Source organism: Eptatretus burgeri, chromosome 6, assembly GCF_056783735.1.
Source record: "Eptatretus burgeri isolate ZD-2024b chromosome 6, Ebu_testis_v1, whole genome shotgun sequence".
Classification (NCBI taxonomy): domain Eukaryota; kingdom Metazoa; phylum Chordata; class Myxini; order Myxiniformes; family Myxinidae; genus Eptatretus; species Eptatretus burgeri.
The window spans coordinates 87,457,354-87,473,291 of record NC_140966.1 but is presented as its reverse complement, the minus strand read 5'-3'; the positions used below and the strand labels follow the sequence as shown (position 1 = coordinate 87,473,291).

Sequence of the window (15,938 nt, the reverse complement as noted above, 5' to 3'; positions counted from 1 at the left end):
CTTCACTCTGTCCACACTAAACACCTCCCACTTCCAGGTGGCATGCATTGTTACAGAACCCTCTGCCCCCTACTCCCCCCACCCTTTTCCTGGTCACATCTAGACCTGGACGCACATCCACATTACTGTCACTTGTACAACTGACTCCCTTTGTCTGTTTTATGTGTCCCCCTCCCCCCCAACAACCTTTCAAAATGCTGCCCATCATCACCTCACACTTTCTCCAACACTAACTCCTGATCTCTTGTGATCTTAGTAAATAACTCTTCCTCCTCCCTTTTGCATCCCACTTCCATCCTGGCACTCCACTACTTATCTGCGATGTGTGCTTCTTTGTCTGCCTGTTTCCCTTTAATCAATCCTCTGTCAATCTGTGACCCTGCTGCCCTCTCTTGTTCATAGCTCCATTAGCCCAGACTGCTGTATAAAAAATATCAACAACGTGTTAACAACAGAATTGTTTATTGTTACAAGGAAGTAATACAGTGAAGAAGGAGATGATATCACCTTTTGTGCAAATCTCATTCTTCTTTCTCCATCTCCAAGTTTCCTGTATTCCTGTCATCCCTTCTTTGTTCAGTTCCTTCTTTTGTTTCTTCTTTGTATTCTGCATGACTTCATTTTCTTCTCTGCCTTCTTGGCCCAATACTTCACAGTCACCTTGCTCCCTCCACATGTTAACTGAAAATCTTCCTTCAGAATGGCCATTGAATGTGTGGAAGTCAGTGGCTTCTCCTAATGCTTCCCCAATACTCAAAGCCTCTCTTTCCACTCCCAAAGTCATTTGGTTGCCTCTCATAGCATCTTCTGGACTTTCAAATAATGTAGAACTCTGAGACTTAAGCTTACATGTTGGTAATGAAGAAGATGAAGTCGAAGTGAAGACAGTGGAACAGGTAGAACTCGGCAGAGAAGTACGTAACAAAGTAGGAAGAGACGACGAAGAAGGAGAGGAGCCATGATGAATCCCTGCAAAACCGCTATAGCGTCGGTTTCTTCTCATTTTAGATCTTGCCCGTGCCCGGCAACGACTATGACTTAAACCTCGTCGCTTCAACTGAGCATGTCTTGAGATTGAGACATTGGTATGACAAGAAAATTGTTGCACAAGGACTGGTGGCCCAGGATAGGAAGGAGGACCAAGAGGTTCCTGCCTATACACACGCAGATCTGCACCACAGAACTGCGGGAAGTGGAGGTATGAGCAAGAGCAGGAATCATACCCAAGCACAACTTCACGGCACTCATGGATGGGCCAGGAAAGCACAGCTGCCTGGACAGCGGCTTCGCTGGCATAAATGTGGTCACACAGTCCCTGCAATGAAAGATAATAAGAATGAAAGCAAAGAAGAGGAAGGCTGCAAATCACAAATGTTTTAATGAACTGCTTGACCACGATTAACTACTTTTGTGTATCTAAAGAACAAGAAGGGCCTGCTCCTCCCCCCCCCATCCCCTCCCTCCATCCTCCCCATCACCCCCCCCCCCATCCATCCCCCCTTTCCCCAAAAAAATAATGACAAACAAGGAAAGGCAAAAAGAGTCTAACAATTCGTGTAATGAAGTTTAAAAATATACTATAATGAAAATCATCTATCATTCTTGGGGAAGGGGAAGAGGGGGAAGGTGAGTGGAGTGATTAGAAAGATGCAAGAGGGGCAAGAGCATTAATTGCCTCAATGCAGTAGATACCCTTCCAAGTATGAAACTCATTGGCAGACAGTTCACAAAAGCATTAGAGTTGTGGAACTTTCTTCACATGTTTCCTGTATATTCCTTTGTTTGACAATGAAATGAATCAGTCTTTATGGAAGGTTTCTGTCACCCAAAGGTTTTGGGCTTGGCAGTAATTCAAATATCTGACATGAAAATATTGCATAAGGAAAGCATTTAGCAGACACTGCATTTCAACAAAATGTAATAATTGCAACATATAAATACAAGTATTAATGACAAATATGATTCATGACAAATTGCTCATAGGAGTGTCATTGCGAGGGAAAAGAAACGTGAATAAGTAATAATTTGTAGCCAAAGGAAATTTGGAAATTGTAATACCCTCTACCACCACCACAAGGTGGCACGAGACGGTATACACTTACACAGAGAATTCATAAAACCACACCTCCCCCCCCCCCCTGCAAAACCCTGCATGAGGCCACGGCCACATTGCCTACAGTAGAATCTGGATAATAAGCGTATGCGCCTATTTTTAGATCCTCGTGGAGGATCTCCAAGTCTTACTCACGTTGTTGTTCTTGTGGACTTTTTTGTTTCACAGCCTACAGTTTTCATCGAAACTTCCTGAAACTTGTCATATATATGTAAAAATACCCTGTGCAGACAGTAACGATCTCCAATTTTGAAAATTCCTCCTAGAAAAAAAAGTTACGACGTCAAAATATCTCTGCTCATGGAAATCGCCTAAAAAATTATCTCCGAAACTAGGCAAGCTTTTTGAATTCTGTTTGCGGGAATCGAACAGGGCATTAGCAGAGATGAATTACCGCACATATGATACATCACTATGACGTCATATCAATTTTTATGACGTCATTCCTATTTTTTGACATTTTTGGTTTCACAACCCAGAGTTTTCATCGGATCTTCGTGAAACTTGCCATGTGAATGCAGAAAGCCCACGCGCAGGCAGTAACCATCTCCGATTTTGGAAATTCTTCCTAGTTATTTTAAATGGAACTGTGAATTCTGTATGACCCGGAGATAAAATCAACACTTCTGTATCTTTGGAATACACAGCCGTTTTATTTAAGGATATATATTGTGATAAATCAATAGCCTGGTCTTGGCGCAGTGGTTAGGGCAGTGGCTTGGGATCCAAAAGGTCCTCAGTTCAAGCCCCGTTGGGCCACTGAATTAATACACCAGGGGGTTGACTCAGCCTGTCATCCTTCCGAGGTTGGAGAAGTGAGTACCAGTGTACTGAGCCGGTGTATACCCCGGTTCAAATAGGTGTACCATATCCCTGTGTTGTAAGAGACTACCAGGGTTGCGTCAGGAAGGGCATCCGGTGTAAAACATGTGCTAAATCACTATGCGGATCATACGGATGATCCGCTGTGGCGATCCCGAACGGGAGCAGCCGAAAGAAGAAGAAGAAGAAGAAGATATTGTGATAAATCACTTGATCTCACCAAGTCATTCGTGTCAGTCGGGGTTGGATAGGCCTGTCATATTTGCCACGGCGGCCGTGGGGTCTACAAAATCTACGGCCACTAGCAATTATAGGGCAGCCGCAGTATTTCCACGGTCACACAATGTATCAGTCACATATGTTTTTATTTTTCAGGGAGCCGCACGGCGTATTTATAAATTGTGGAGACCGAAAACGTGTGGGTGCCGTACAGTCTTTGATTTGACGTCGCACGGTGACCTTAGGACGTTCCTGCGGCGGCCATAGAATTTTCAAGGCAGACGCAAGGTGCCCGGAAGGCGACTGCAGGGGGACCGCAGGGGGGCCCTAAGGCGAACGTGTGGCGAGACAGACGGTAACGGGTGGGTTCTTTTTTGTTTTTTTAACCACTTTTTTTTTCGGCTTGTCGACTTGCTACGGTGAACGTAGAAATGAAAAAAAAGTTATAACTGCGTTATAATTCCACGGCGACCCCTACGGCCTGTAAAAGATAGCCAAACGGCGTAGGGCCACCCTGAGGCCACCGCAGAAACTTTGCGGCCGCCGCACCTTTCTGTTAATTCAGAGGGCGTATGGCCGCCGTATCCTCGCCGTAGAGCAAATGTGACTTAGGCCATAATTAGATCCTCGTGGAGGATCTCTAAGTCTTACTCACGTTGTTGTTCTTCATCTTCTTCTTGTGGACTTTTTTGTTTCACAGCCTACAGTTTTAATCGAAACTTCCTGAAACTTGGCATATATATGTAAAAATACCCTGCGCAGACAGTAACCATCTCCGATTTTGAAAATTCCTCCGAGAGAAAAAAGTTATGACGTCAAAATATCTCCGCTAATGGAAATCGCCTAAAACATTATCTCCGAAACTCGGCAAGCTTTTTGAATTCTGTTTGTGGGAATCGAACAGGGCATTAGCAGAGATGAATTACCGCACATATGATACATCACTATGACGTCATATCAATTTTTATGACGTCATTCCTATTTTTTGACATTTTTTGTTTCACAACCCAGAGTTTTCATCGGATCTTCGTGAAACTTGCCATGTACTGTTTATGCAGAAAGCCCACTCGCAGGCAGTAACCATCTACGATTTTGGAAATTCTTCCTAGAAAAAAAGTTGACGTCATAATATCACCGCTAATGGAAATCGCCCATACCATTATCTCCGAAACTAGGCAAGCTGTTTGAATTTTGTTTGCGGGAATCAAGCCGGGCATTAGCACAGATAATTTATCGCAAACCTGATACATCACAATGACGTCATATTCGTTTTTATGTCGTCATCATTAAAAGGACAAGGATCTTAGCTTATTTGCGCTTGTTCGATTAAGTGGAGCATATATTTGTTTATTTTCCAAATGTGCTTTTTTCAAAAAGTCACGACATGTGCTGATAATGGTCAATGTTCTTCAGATTGGCTGCATAGATGTAAAGTTTTTACATCACTGCAATTTTAATTGTCCAGACCTCGGAAACAAATTCTAAATACACTTTCTTTCAGTCCTCGATCACGTATCTGTTTAAACTTCACAACAAGTTCATGTTCCACGTCTGGGTATAAGGCCTGTCTTCCACTCCCTATCTTATTGAAACCTTTCACACTGAACAATTATTTCCTCATTCTTCACCATGCACATAAAAAGTCCTCGAGTTAAGTCCGAATTTATTACGTGTCTGTTACTGGTTCTTGCAAGAGTTGTAAAGCGCGATAATCTCAATCTTCTTTTCACGGCTGTATGATCAAAACTTCACGGCAGTGTCCATTATTGTGCTGAAAAACGTTCTTTTAAGACTCTGTCATAAAGTGACGTGAAACGGTGTAAAACACTCTTTTACGACCCTTGTTGTAAAACACCCTTGATGAATAACGTTGTTTTGAACGTACAACTCAAGTACCAGTACCAGATATGTAAGGAATTCAGACTTCAAGCTTATGTACCAATGCCAGTAAAACACGAAATAATGTCGTGTTAGAGTGGATAATATTTTCAGTTTTCAAAGCCTTACAATGACGTTAATATATGCGCTTATTTTTTAATGGAAGAATGAAATAGGGAGGCCAGTGTGCACTTATTTTTCATATGCGCTTATATTCAAGCACACAATTATTATCCACATTCTATTGTATACTACCCCCCACCCCCCCCACACACACACACACACACACACACACACACACACACACACACACACACACACACACACACACACACACACACACACACACACACACACACACACACACACACACACACACACACACACACACACACACACTTGTATTTGTACCCCGAGTTTGGAGTTTGTAACTTAAAATATATGGCCATGCATAAGGAACCACGATAGAGAGACAGAGAGAGAGAATCACGTGTGTGTGTGTGTGTGTGTGTGTGTGTGTGTGTGTGTGTGTGTGTGTGTGTGTGTGTGTGTGTGTGTGTGTGTGTGTGTGTGTGTGTGTGTGTGTGTGTGTGTGTGTGTGTGTGTGTGTGTGTGTGTATTCTATTTATTCGTATGTAGTCTGTGGCTGCTTGGCTGCATCGCTTTTTGGGGGCGTGGCTAAGCCACTGATGAAAAACGTTATTACGAGCTCCCATTACTCACAATCTGGTACTACTTTTGCCTACCTTGGAAGGATGACAAGCTGAAGCAACCCACCTGGTGTTAATTCAAAGGCACGACAAGGGCTTGAATTCAAGACCCTAGGATATTAAGCCAGCCACCCTTGCCGTTAAGCCAACACCAGTGTGAGTGTGTGTGTGTGTGTGTGTGTGTGTGTGTGTGTGTGTGTGTGTGTGTGTGTGTGTGTGTGTGTGTGTGTGTGTGTGTGTGTGTGTGTGTGTGTGTGTGTGTGTGTAAGTGATTCATTGGTCGTTACCTCCATTTGCGGGTTTCAGGAAATGGATTGGAGTCTTCTGAGGACTCAAAGTATCCACCTCCGGTTCGGTAAGGGACCTCCGTTCAAGAACCAAGCTGTTTTATTTTTTTGTTCTGAGGGTTCTTTTCAGGATCATCACCGAATGCCGGACTGCCTCCAATTGTAGTTCATTTGTGGTAGTATTCCCGGTGATATTTTTTTAAAATCTCTTTGAGGCTCTTCTTTATCATTCATGTTGCTCCAATTATGACTGGCACAATTTTGATGCTCTTCAGCTTCCATGATCTCTTGACCTCATTTTTGAGGTCCTGGTATTTGGTCATTTTCTTGATTTCTGCATTATTTAAACCAAAATCCTGGGTACTGATACATCAATCAGCAATGCTGTCTTTTTCCTTTTTGTAGCTGAGTACTATGTCACATCACAATGCTATGTTTTCTATGTTCATGCTCGATGGAATCATCAGGTCGTACATCAGCGTCCTCATTTTCAATGATTGCCCTTTTTCATGTTTCCATGACTTTTCTGGAACTGGGATGTTGAAGTTTTTGCAGATATGTCAATGAATCACTTTGCATACTTTGTTGTGCCATTGTGTGTAAAGTTGTTCTGATAATAGTTTTTTGCATCCCAAAAGCAGGTGACTAGTACTTCTGTTATGCAGAACCTACACTTGTCCGTCGAGCTCAGTCCCACCATCTTTTAAATCCTTCAGTATGGTGTCCTTGATCTTGGACATATATTACGACTGGTTTTCTGTCCCAGTTGAGCTGAACTCTTCTTAGCCATTCCAATAAGCCTTCTTTATCTATCCCTAATATGCCCAATTATTTTTACATTTTCCTGCTCTTCTGTGGTTCTCCCATTTGTTGGTGTATATTTATTGATATTTTTATTTGATTTTATATTGTCTATTTTGCAATCGTTGGGACTGTATCTGTTACTATTTAATTTTCCTCTGTGGCATCTTCTATTCACACCTGTTTTTGGAAAAAAATTTGCAAGGTGAGTTAGGGATACTTTTTCTGCTTTGTTGTGTTCATGTTTGTTTACAAATTTAATTCAATAGTCTGTTGAGCATTTCATATACTCAGCTAATCAAACACTCATCGCTCTGTGCACCTGATTGAGTTCCATCAGGCCGCTCCTTCCCTCTCGTATCGGCAGGTACATTCTTAGGATAAGCTGGTTTTGTAGAACATTTTGTGGATGGTGAGGAGTTTTCTATGAGTTGGTTTATGGCTTTGATTTTGTTTCTTGGGGAGAGGTACGTTTTCAGGAACAGCTTCTTTCTATGCAGGTATTCTTTGACGACTGTTTTGCACATTGTTTGTGACATATTTGGTGGCCCTCTTCTACTCTGAGGTATATGTATTATGCTTAGTTTTCTAACTGCTGTATTGTTGTTTCAAGGTCAATTTTTTATGTTGTCTATTTTTGTTGGTTTACCTTGTACAAATGTGCACTTGGCACATTTATCTCGTCCAAATTCCATTTGAATGTCCTAGGAGAACCGTTTTACTAGTTTTAGTTGTTCTGTCAAATTTTTCGTCATTCGGTATGAAGAGCTTTAAATCATCCATGTACAGTAGATGTGTCACCTTTCCTATTTCTTTGGATGTTCTTCTATTGGTTGTTTGGGCGTATCCATGCCCCTTGTTTGTTGATGAGGTTACTCATTGGGTCCAGAGCCAGACAAAACAAGAGGGGGAAAGACTGCCTCCCTGGAAGAATCCCATGCCATATCTTCACATCTGGTATATAGTATGGCAGGCATAGTGCAGGGCAGAGTGTGTGTGTGTGTGTGTGTGTGTGTGTGTGTGTGTGTGTGTGTGTGTGTGTGTGTGTGTGTGTGTGTGTGTGTGTGTGTGTGTGTGTGTGTGTGTGTGTGTGTGTGTGTGTGTCCTTTTTGATTTATTCCACACCCTTGGACCAATCCACCAATCCACCTAATGGCAACAATCACCACCTCCCCTGATCCCGGCAAGGCAATTCTCTGTCTCTATGTGTGTTTGTACATCTGAAAAACAAGAAACTGACCTCAAACAAGGAAATGAGGCTACTTTGCCAATCATTGCCATGGTGCACTCTTGGGTTAATTTTTTGCTGCAGCTTTAAATATCAATCTTCTTGATGGTTTCCTAAAGTATAAATAATTACTCCGATCTTGATGGGTGACCCAGCTTGTCAATTAATAAGAAGGATAATTTGAAAGTTGAATTAAGCTAATTGCTAAAGCCATGGTTCTAAGACACAGTGTAATACTTTCACATTTTCAATTCATGCCACTACTCTTCAAAACTTCGATTAATGTTCCTACAGTCAAAGATATTGCTTAGGCCAGAAAAAAATAAAGTAAAATAAAACACGCTTCGAAAATGTGACTAATGCTAACCTTTTGGCACGATCTTAATTATCAGGTGAAACTGTTGTGACCTAAAATGCTCGAAAGAAAATAATAAAGCATGCATCATAGCATTGTGAAATATACCCACACATCAGCAATTATCTTGCCATAAGAACGTTGTGTTGTATCAAATCACTTTGGATGGGAAATAAAAGTATTCTTGAGATTAAATTTTGCAGGCATAGTGTAGAATATTAAGCTAAGTGCTGATCAACATACAAAAATGTTGAGGAAAAGTTCAGGTTTGGGTAAACAGCTAAATAGCTGCAACTTTTGTGTTTTTTGATTTGTATTTAGTGCAGTCATTGCATGATATGTGCAAAAGGAGAATATATCCCAATACTTTGCTCTCCAGCAGTCTCTGATGACAAGTTCACAAAAACTCGTACAAATTTATCTGCACACCTTTAGCAGCCAAAGACGTTGCAGGAAGGGTAGATCATGAAACGATTTCTCCTCCAATGGGCTTCTCTCCCCTAAAACCAGGAAGAATTTTGAGTCGAGTCCCAGCTTATCAGCAGCAATCGCAGGACGAGGGACACTGCCCACCTCATCCCACCAGGAACGTACCCTGCATCGTAACCTCCGCTCCCATACTTTGTACGGCATTGGAGGACAACGACCCTGAGCTGGGGCAGGGTAGAGTGATAATGATGCAATCACAGAAGAAGTCTATCTTTCTTTGAAACCTTTTATATTAGCACCGTTGTCATATTTCAGATAATGTGTTAAGTGCTTTGTTAAGGTTTGTGGAATCGGTGAATAGCAGTTACTGAAAAGGGCAATCAACAGTTGAAAAAAATAATAAAAGAGAGAAAATAAGGAATTACAGTAATATTCAAACAACAAAAACTTTTGGAGATCATGATGCATATAACGGAATGCAAAGCCTTGGCCAAGGTCGTCAAACCCACCTCCTCACTTTTCCTACCACCAAGTTAGCTTCTCAATCTTAAGAACTATGATGAGTGACTTATAATAAGGCAATGTCAGGTGCTTACCACTTATGAGCCATCTCATCTGGGTTTGATGTCCAATTGAACGAACTTAACTATAATTATTCTGGCACAGTACCAGCAGGAGATGAAGCATTTCAGACATAATCTTTCAGATGTGGATAGATCCAAGTGCCCTGGCATCAGAATTTAGGTGCTGGACTTGCAGTAAAGATTCCAAAATAAGTCCTTAGATTTTGAAAAGAAGATATATTTGTGCATTAGTTGTTGCTATTGTATTTTCCATACTCCTTTGGGAAGGGGGGAGTGAGAGGGGGGCATCATGGCAACCACAACAGATTGTGAAAGTTTCCATGGCTGAGAATGTATGTCTGGAATCCATCGGAGGGTGCTGCAACAACCCTCAACCAGGGAAAGAGAATAAAATTTGGCTTGGGTACAAGCTTGCAATGGCCAATTTTGTTTGACAGGTATATCTTTAAAATCTACAAGTGAATGCCAGAAGAGAGGACAGCAAGCTTAATTTCACCTTTTAAATAAAGCACTCATTATTGCAAAATTGCCTTGCCTGCAAAGTACCAGGATGATGGCAGTTGGGAGAGGACTCAAACCCAAACTAGACAGTTCAGAGGCATGTATGCAATTTCAGGATGATCCTGTGTCATCCCTTGTGTATCAGTTACACTTGTATATGGATAGCTGTATAATTAGCACTGTCAGCAGTAGGTGGTATATATAAGGCAAAGGAATATTTAGTCAATTGGCCTTTACCTGTGCCTTCATTGCTTTGTAATACCTTGTAACTACAATACCCAATTCACAAACATGGCAAAAAGAAGAACCTTTTCAAATGATGACGGTATAAAAAGATAAACGATTACATCAAAATGTTTACCATCTGTGAGATAGTACTGTAGTGTACACTAAAGTGCGATTATATAGTATCATTCTCCCTTCGTGATGTGTGGCTGCACATGCAATCAAGTGATGCTCAGGCTTTGTAGTCGATTTGATCATGACCTTTGTACGTAAGTGTGAATCGAATTTCATTTCAAACTATAAATTTGCAACAGAATGAGTAATTTCCACATTCTGCAAGTCCAACAAAAGTACGTGTGCAGTACTGTACAGTGTACACACATACAAATACAAGGTTATCACATTTTTGACAAGAACGTTTCTTTATGTCCTAACAATTTGTTTTGGAGAAAGAGTGAACAAGAATAAAGGGTGGCCCTAAAGTTTGTAATAAAAATTTTAAAGGGTACATATTATATCAAATTCGATTTTTTATTGATTTTCATTAAAAAAAAATCCATTGCAGTTTATTTTGGATAAATCGACTTTGGTAATTTTGGTTTTAAAATTATTTTGTAAACTGGCTTTTGGACCACCTTACATCTAGCACTCTTGGGTGAAAATGGCCTATAAAGACAGACAATTTGGACAAACTTGACTTAACCCAAATCTTTAATAATGAGCAGATCTCCTTTTCACCCCAACCCACCTGCCTCCCTCAACATTGCATCCAATTAAAAAATGGATAATTTGCTGTCAAATAAAATGAGAGCTTCATATTTTGAATGCAGCATAAGGCTGTAGGGTAGCATCATTGGCTTTGGGGATGGCTGGGCCACTGATACAATGCCCCCTGCTGGTTAGGGCAGGAATTTGTAATTTCTTCATGGTGCCAGCAATAGCTCGCCTACTTTTCGCGAAGGATAGTGGGATCTTCAATGTCCACCAACTAATTCTGGCAGACGGGACGCCCGTTTAACATCCACCCGAGGGAAGCACACATTGATAGATCACCCTGCCTGTGAAATACCGGGATGACAGTTTATAGCTCCGTAGAGATTAAACAAGAGCTGAACAACTTGTATATTATCGGAATTAGATATGCAACTAAAAGCATTGGGAATCTAGAGGACTGCATGGACATCAGCAGGACTGTAGGTAGCTTCGGTATTGGTACAGATGAGTGACTATACATCTGTAGTGATTACAAGGTGCGTAAGAGTCTCATGAAAAAGGGAATGTGCTGTTGGTGTTTGTTCATTCCTCACCCCACAAAAAATTTTCATTTGTCCCTAGAAATAGAATACAATGTAATAAAAATAAAAACACCTTGGGGATGTCCTTGTGCCTGTCCCTCTGCATTCCACCTGACTCCTATTCCTTCCAAGTGAAATCAAGTATAAACAAAATGCTTAAATTACTGTGGTGTGAGGGCACACAGGCATGATGGACCAAATGGCTTCCTCCCATGTTAAAGTTCCTTGCATATACCTGGAAGGCAAATGTTGCAACAAAAATAGGACCACTGGACCCGTAGCTTATCCAGGCTCTGGCCTAATGTTGTCACCCAAATGTGGTAGCATTCTAACTGGTGCGTCTGGAGAAGAAGGTTTTTGAAGGAATTTCCAGAATTTTCCCAAAAATTGACAAAGTCAGCCATTTTGACAAACTTACCATAATGTGATTGGCATGACCTCCACAAATTAACATCTCTACCCTGGCCTAATGTTGTAACCCAAATTTGGTAACATTCTGACTGGTGGGTCGAGAGAAGAAGATTTTTGAAGGAATTTACGCGACGCCCATTTTAACATACCTCCGGTCACGTGGTCAGCATGATCTCCACAAATTAACATCAGGACCCTGTCCTAATGTTGTAACCCAAATTTGGGAGCATTCTGACTGGTGTGTATGGAGAAGACTCCACCCTCTGCCATGACACCCTTCATCCTTCAGACAGGCAGGCTGCAGCCTCTTCCCTCTCTTCAGACCTTGACAAAATCACAAGATGGTCAAACACTTGGAATAAGCCTTTCAATCCTGACCAATCTCACACTCACCATCTCGCTCTGAAAGGAGCATGGGGCAAACTCTCCTGTCTACTTTCTTAACAATCGGCTTGAGGTTCAGCCGTTCATACTTGGTCTATCAGCCATGATCTTTCTTACGCAAACCTTATTTCATTGTCGGCCTCCAAAGCTAGCCGCCGACTGGGCATCCTCAATCATACAAAGTCCTTCCTTGGCACACCTAAACTCCTATCCAGCTACAAGGCCTTCATCCACAGCTTGATGGAGTACTGCTCCCCCTCTGGACTGGCTCCCCTGCCTCACATCTTCCTCAGCTTGATGCTGTAGAAGCCAAGGTCTTTAAGATTATTGGAATCTCTCGTGATGAAGCTGAGGCTATAGTCTTATCACTTCGCCATAGCAGACAGGTCGGTAGTGTCTTTGTCTTCTACTACCTCCTTTCTGGTCTTACACTCTGCTTTTTCCGTGCTTTGCGTCACTCCCCCCTCCCCCCCCCTCCCAGGCTTTTGCAGGGCTCACACACGGTCCACCATAAACCCCCTTCTGGTGAAACTACCCAATTCCAGAATCACTGCTCATGATCACTCATTTGTTCCTCTTTTTTTTCCCACCTGTGGAACCAACTTCCACATCCTCTTCAATATTATTCTTCTCTCAAGGTCTTCAAAATAGCTGTTCACCTCCATCTCAGATTGCCCTCGATCCAACACCATGATCTTTTCTGCCCTTGTTAACCACACACAAATCCCTTCTCCTTCCAATTATCCAGTTTTCCCTCCTTGGAGTTTCCTTCTGTGTCCATCTTGTCCACCACATGCATGCATGTTTTGCACCCTGGTTTTATCTGTTATGTCCTGATCCGTTCAGAGTACTAGCTCTTCCATGAGCCTCGACTATGTATACAAAACAAATATAATAATAATAATAATAATAATAATAATAATTAAAAAACAGAGAAATTCTTATGAGTGGTTCCATTTAGCATGAGAAAGTGCATTATAAAACTCATGAAATCGTTATTCTGAATTGTCCAGCTTTGACAAAGTTATGGTCTCCTAATCTAAAGTTTAAGTTGGACATTAGAAAGTCAAGGAGTAGAGAAGGAAGAGGTACAGAGAGGATATTTTCAACCTGGTAAGACCTGACCTTACAAGTGCTAAACTGGCCCTGTAATTGAGAGATAAATTTGGGTTTAAAAGGTTGATAATGCACATTCATAAGTTTTCATCATGGGATATCGACGAAATAATGAAATACTGTCGGACCGACATTCGCAGCAGATACGTTCCTGAAATATGCTGTGGATGTCGAATCCATGAATGTTGGGACATTGTTTCAATGGGAAAAGGGGGATAGGGTCCCAGTGGTTCATGTTTCATAAGGGAAAATGAAAAATCCTGTGAAAAACCACAAATATGCCCGCGAATACGTGAAGCACAGGGGCGCAAATGTAGAAGCAAGTCAGAAAAGATGCGAATACGCCCTCAATAAACCACGAATATGCCCATGAAAACGCGAAAAAAAACCCTGCAAATATGCGAAGCAAAGGGTCGCGAATGTAGCAGCAGGTCACATATCATAAACCGCGAATACGTGGGGTTCGCAAATGTCAGGGTCTGACAGTGTATAATAAATTAATAATAATGAGGAAGTTCTATTGAGTGAATGAATAATGTGAAAACTTTTCACATGAGAACAAAAACTACAAGAACAAGCTGAGTATTGGCTTAATGTTTAAGTTGCTTGGCTGAAGATCCTTGGGCCTTGAGTTCAAGTATCTGTTTAGTTGTTGAATTAACACCAGGTAGGGTTGATTTTTGTACATGTACATACGATCAGCCTGTCATCTTTCCAAGGTTGGCAAAATGAGTTTCAGTGTGTGCCCCCAGAAAATGATGCAGCCAAGCAGCCACAGGCTGCATATGGATAAATAAATAAATAAACAAACAACCAACAAATGTTTTATACAACCATTTACACCATTTTTTTTCCAACGGGTTGGTCAAATGATGGCATGCCATCCATTGTGCCAGTTTCGTGCAAACCCAAATATTCCACATCTTTCTTGACATTTTTGAATCCATGTCTTTTTTGGATAGCCTCTTGCGTTCTTCCTTCTACCATGAGCTTTGTTGCTTTTATTTACAGCTTCATCTTCTGACCTTCAATGCACATGACTGTACCAAGCAAGTCTTCTCTTCTTACATTCTTCTTCATGAGCATTGATTCTTTCAGAGACAATCCATTCATCCATCCATCGTGTCATTCTCCTTTCTGTTCTTTCAATATATTTTTTTCTATCTTCGATCCTCATTGGCTACATTTCACTTACATACATCAATACCAATCTGAGACAGACGATATAACCCGAACTTCTCCAGATAAGGAATGTTTGGAGGTCATCCACTTTGGAGGGACGGGTTGGCCTGATCTAGGCAGGGTCTGGGAGGTTCCATATGCCTTCCACTTCTTAATGACTGTCTTGACTGTGCTCCAAGGGGATATTCAAGGTCTTTGAAATATTTTTATACCCATTCCCTGATCTGCAACTTTCCACAACTTTATCCTGAAAGTCTTTTGAAAGCTCCTTTGTGCTCATGGTTGAGTTTTTGCTGTGCAATGCACTACCCAGAAGAGGAAACCGACAGGAACAGCTGATTTTTGTCTGAAATAATAAGAATCACTACAATTTCACAAAGTGGAGGCCAATTAACCTGGTGTATAATTTTGAAGGTGATTGGTTACACCTGAGCTAATTTACAATTGCTTTTATAAGGGGGTGGACACTTATCCAACCAAGATATTCTAGTTTTGTATTTTTAATTTATATTTTAAAATTTGTTTTTCACTCGGAAGTTGTGGGTTACGATGTGTAAATAAAGGTTGAAAAAGTCTGATTTAATGCAATCTAATTTCAGGCTATAAAGCAGGGGTCGGGAACGTGTGGCTCGCGAGCCAGGTATGGCTCTTTTGATGATTGCATCTGGCTCGCAGATAAAATTGGAGTTTGAAACTTGGAAAGCCCAATATTTCTCGCAGAATCTTTACCTATAGTTTGAATGGTGTCGTGCTTCATTCACGTGCAGGGCTGAACTTGGCAGAAGGAGAGAAGAAAAAACACCTCCGAATTGTCTGAAGCGGTTTTTGTTTCGTCCAGTCATGCGGCCGACGCGACTAGTGATTGCGGTTCCTCCAATGACGTGCCGCCGCCGAGACGCGTCACGGAATTCATCTCGACCAATCACGTGCCACCGCTGAGGCGACTCGTGATTTCGGTTCCTCCAATGACGTGCCGCCGCCGAGACGCGTCACGGAATTCATCTCGACCAATCACGCGCCACCGCTGAGGCGACAGCATCCCAGAGTCGGCCGGCCGCGCCGCACCTCTCGAGTATGTCAGCCCATGCGCAGGCCAGCCAGACTCACTTGGGTCAACATCTCCCTCTCTCTCATTTGCTCAAAGCTAACCCTTCGACGAAGAAGATGGCGAAAAGAAAAAAAGATGAGGAGTATCGTACATTTCAGGACGAATGGGCCGAAGAATTCGCCTTTGTGGAGAGAGCAGGTTCTGTGGTGTGTCTAATTTGCAATGACAAAATTGCATCGATGAAACGGTCGAATATGAAGCAGCACTTCGACACGCGCCATGCTACCTTTGCATCAAAATACCCTGCGGGAGACAGCAGAAAGAAAGCGTGCCAAGAGCTACTGAGCAGG

The 15,938-nt window shown here is 41.9% G+C and overlaps 1 protein-coding gene across 6 annotated transcripts in view; it reads right to left on the bottom strand.

Moving 5' to 3' along the window:
- The window catches only part of LOC147025270 (putative bromodomain-containing protein 10), a 262,359-nt gene that overhangs the window by 183,831 nt on the left and 62,590 nt on the right, over positions 1 to 15,938 (bottom strand). For all 6 annotated transcript variants that reach the window (XR_015059415.1, XR_015059414.1, XM_085886086.1 and 3 more), the window contains 2 exons: positions 8,843 to 9,066; positions 508 to 1,315 (listed from right to left, as the gene is read on the bottom strand). Coding sequence is in view for 4 of the 6 variants with exons in the window: in XM_085886086.1 (XP_085742212.1) it covers positions 508 to 1,315; positions 8,843 to 9,066 (1,032 nt within the window). In the remaining 2 variants the exon portion in view is untranslated. The remainder of the gene's footprint in view (positions 1 to 507; positions 1,316 to 8,842; positions 9,067 to 15,938) is intronic.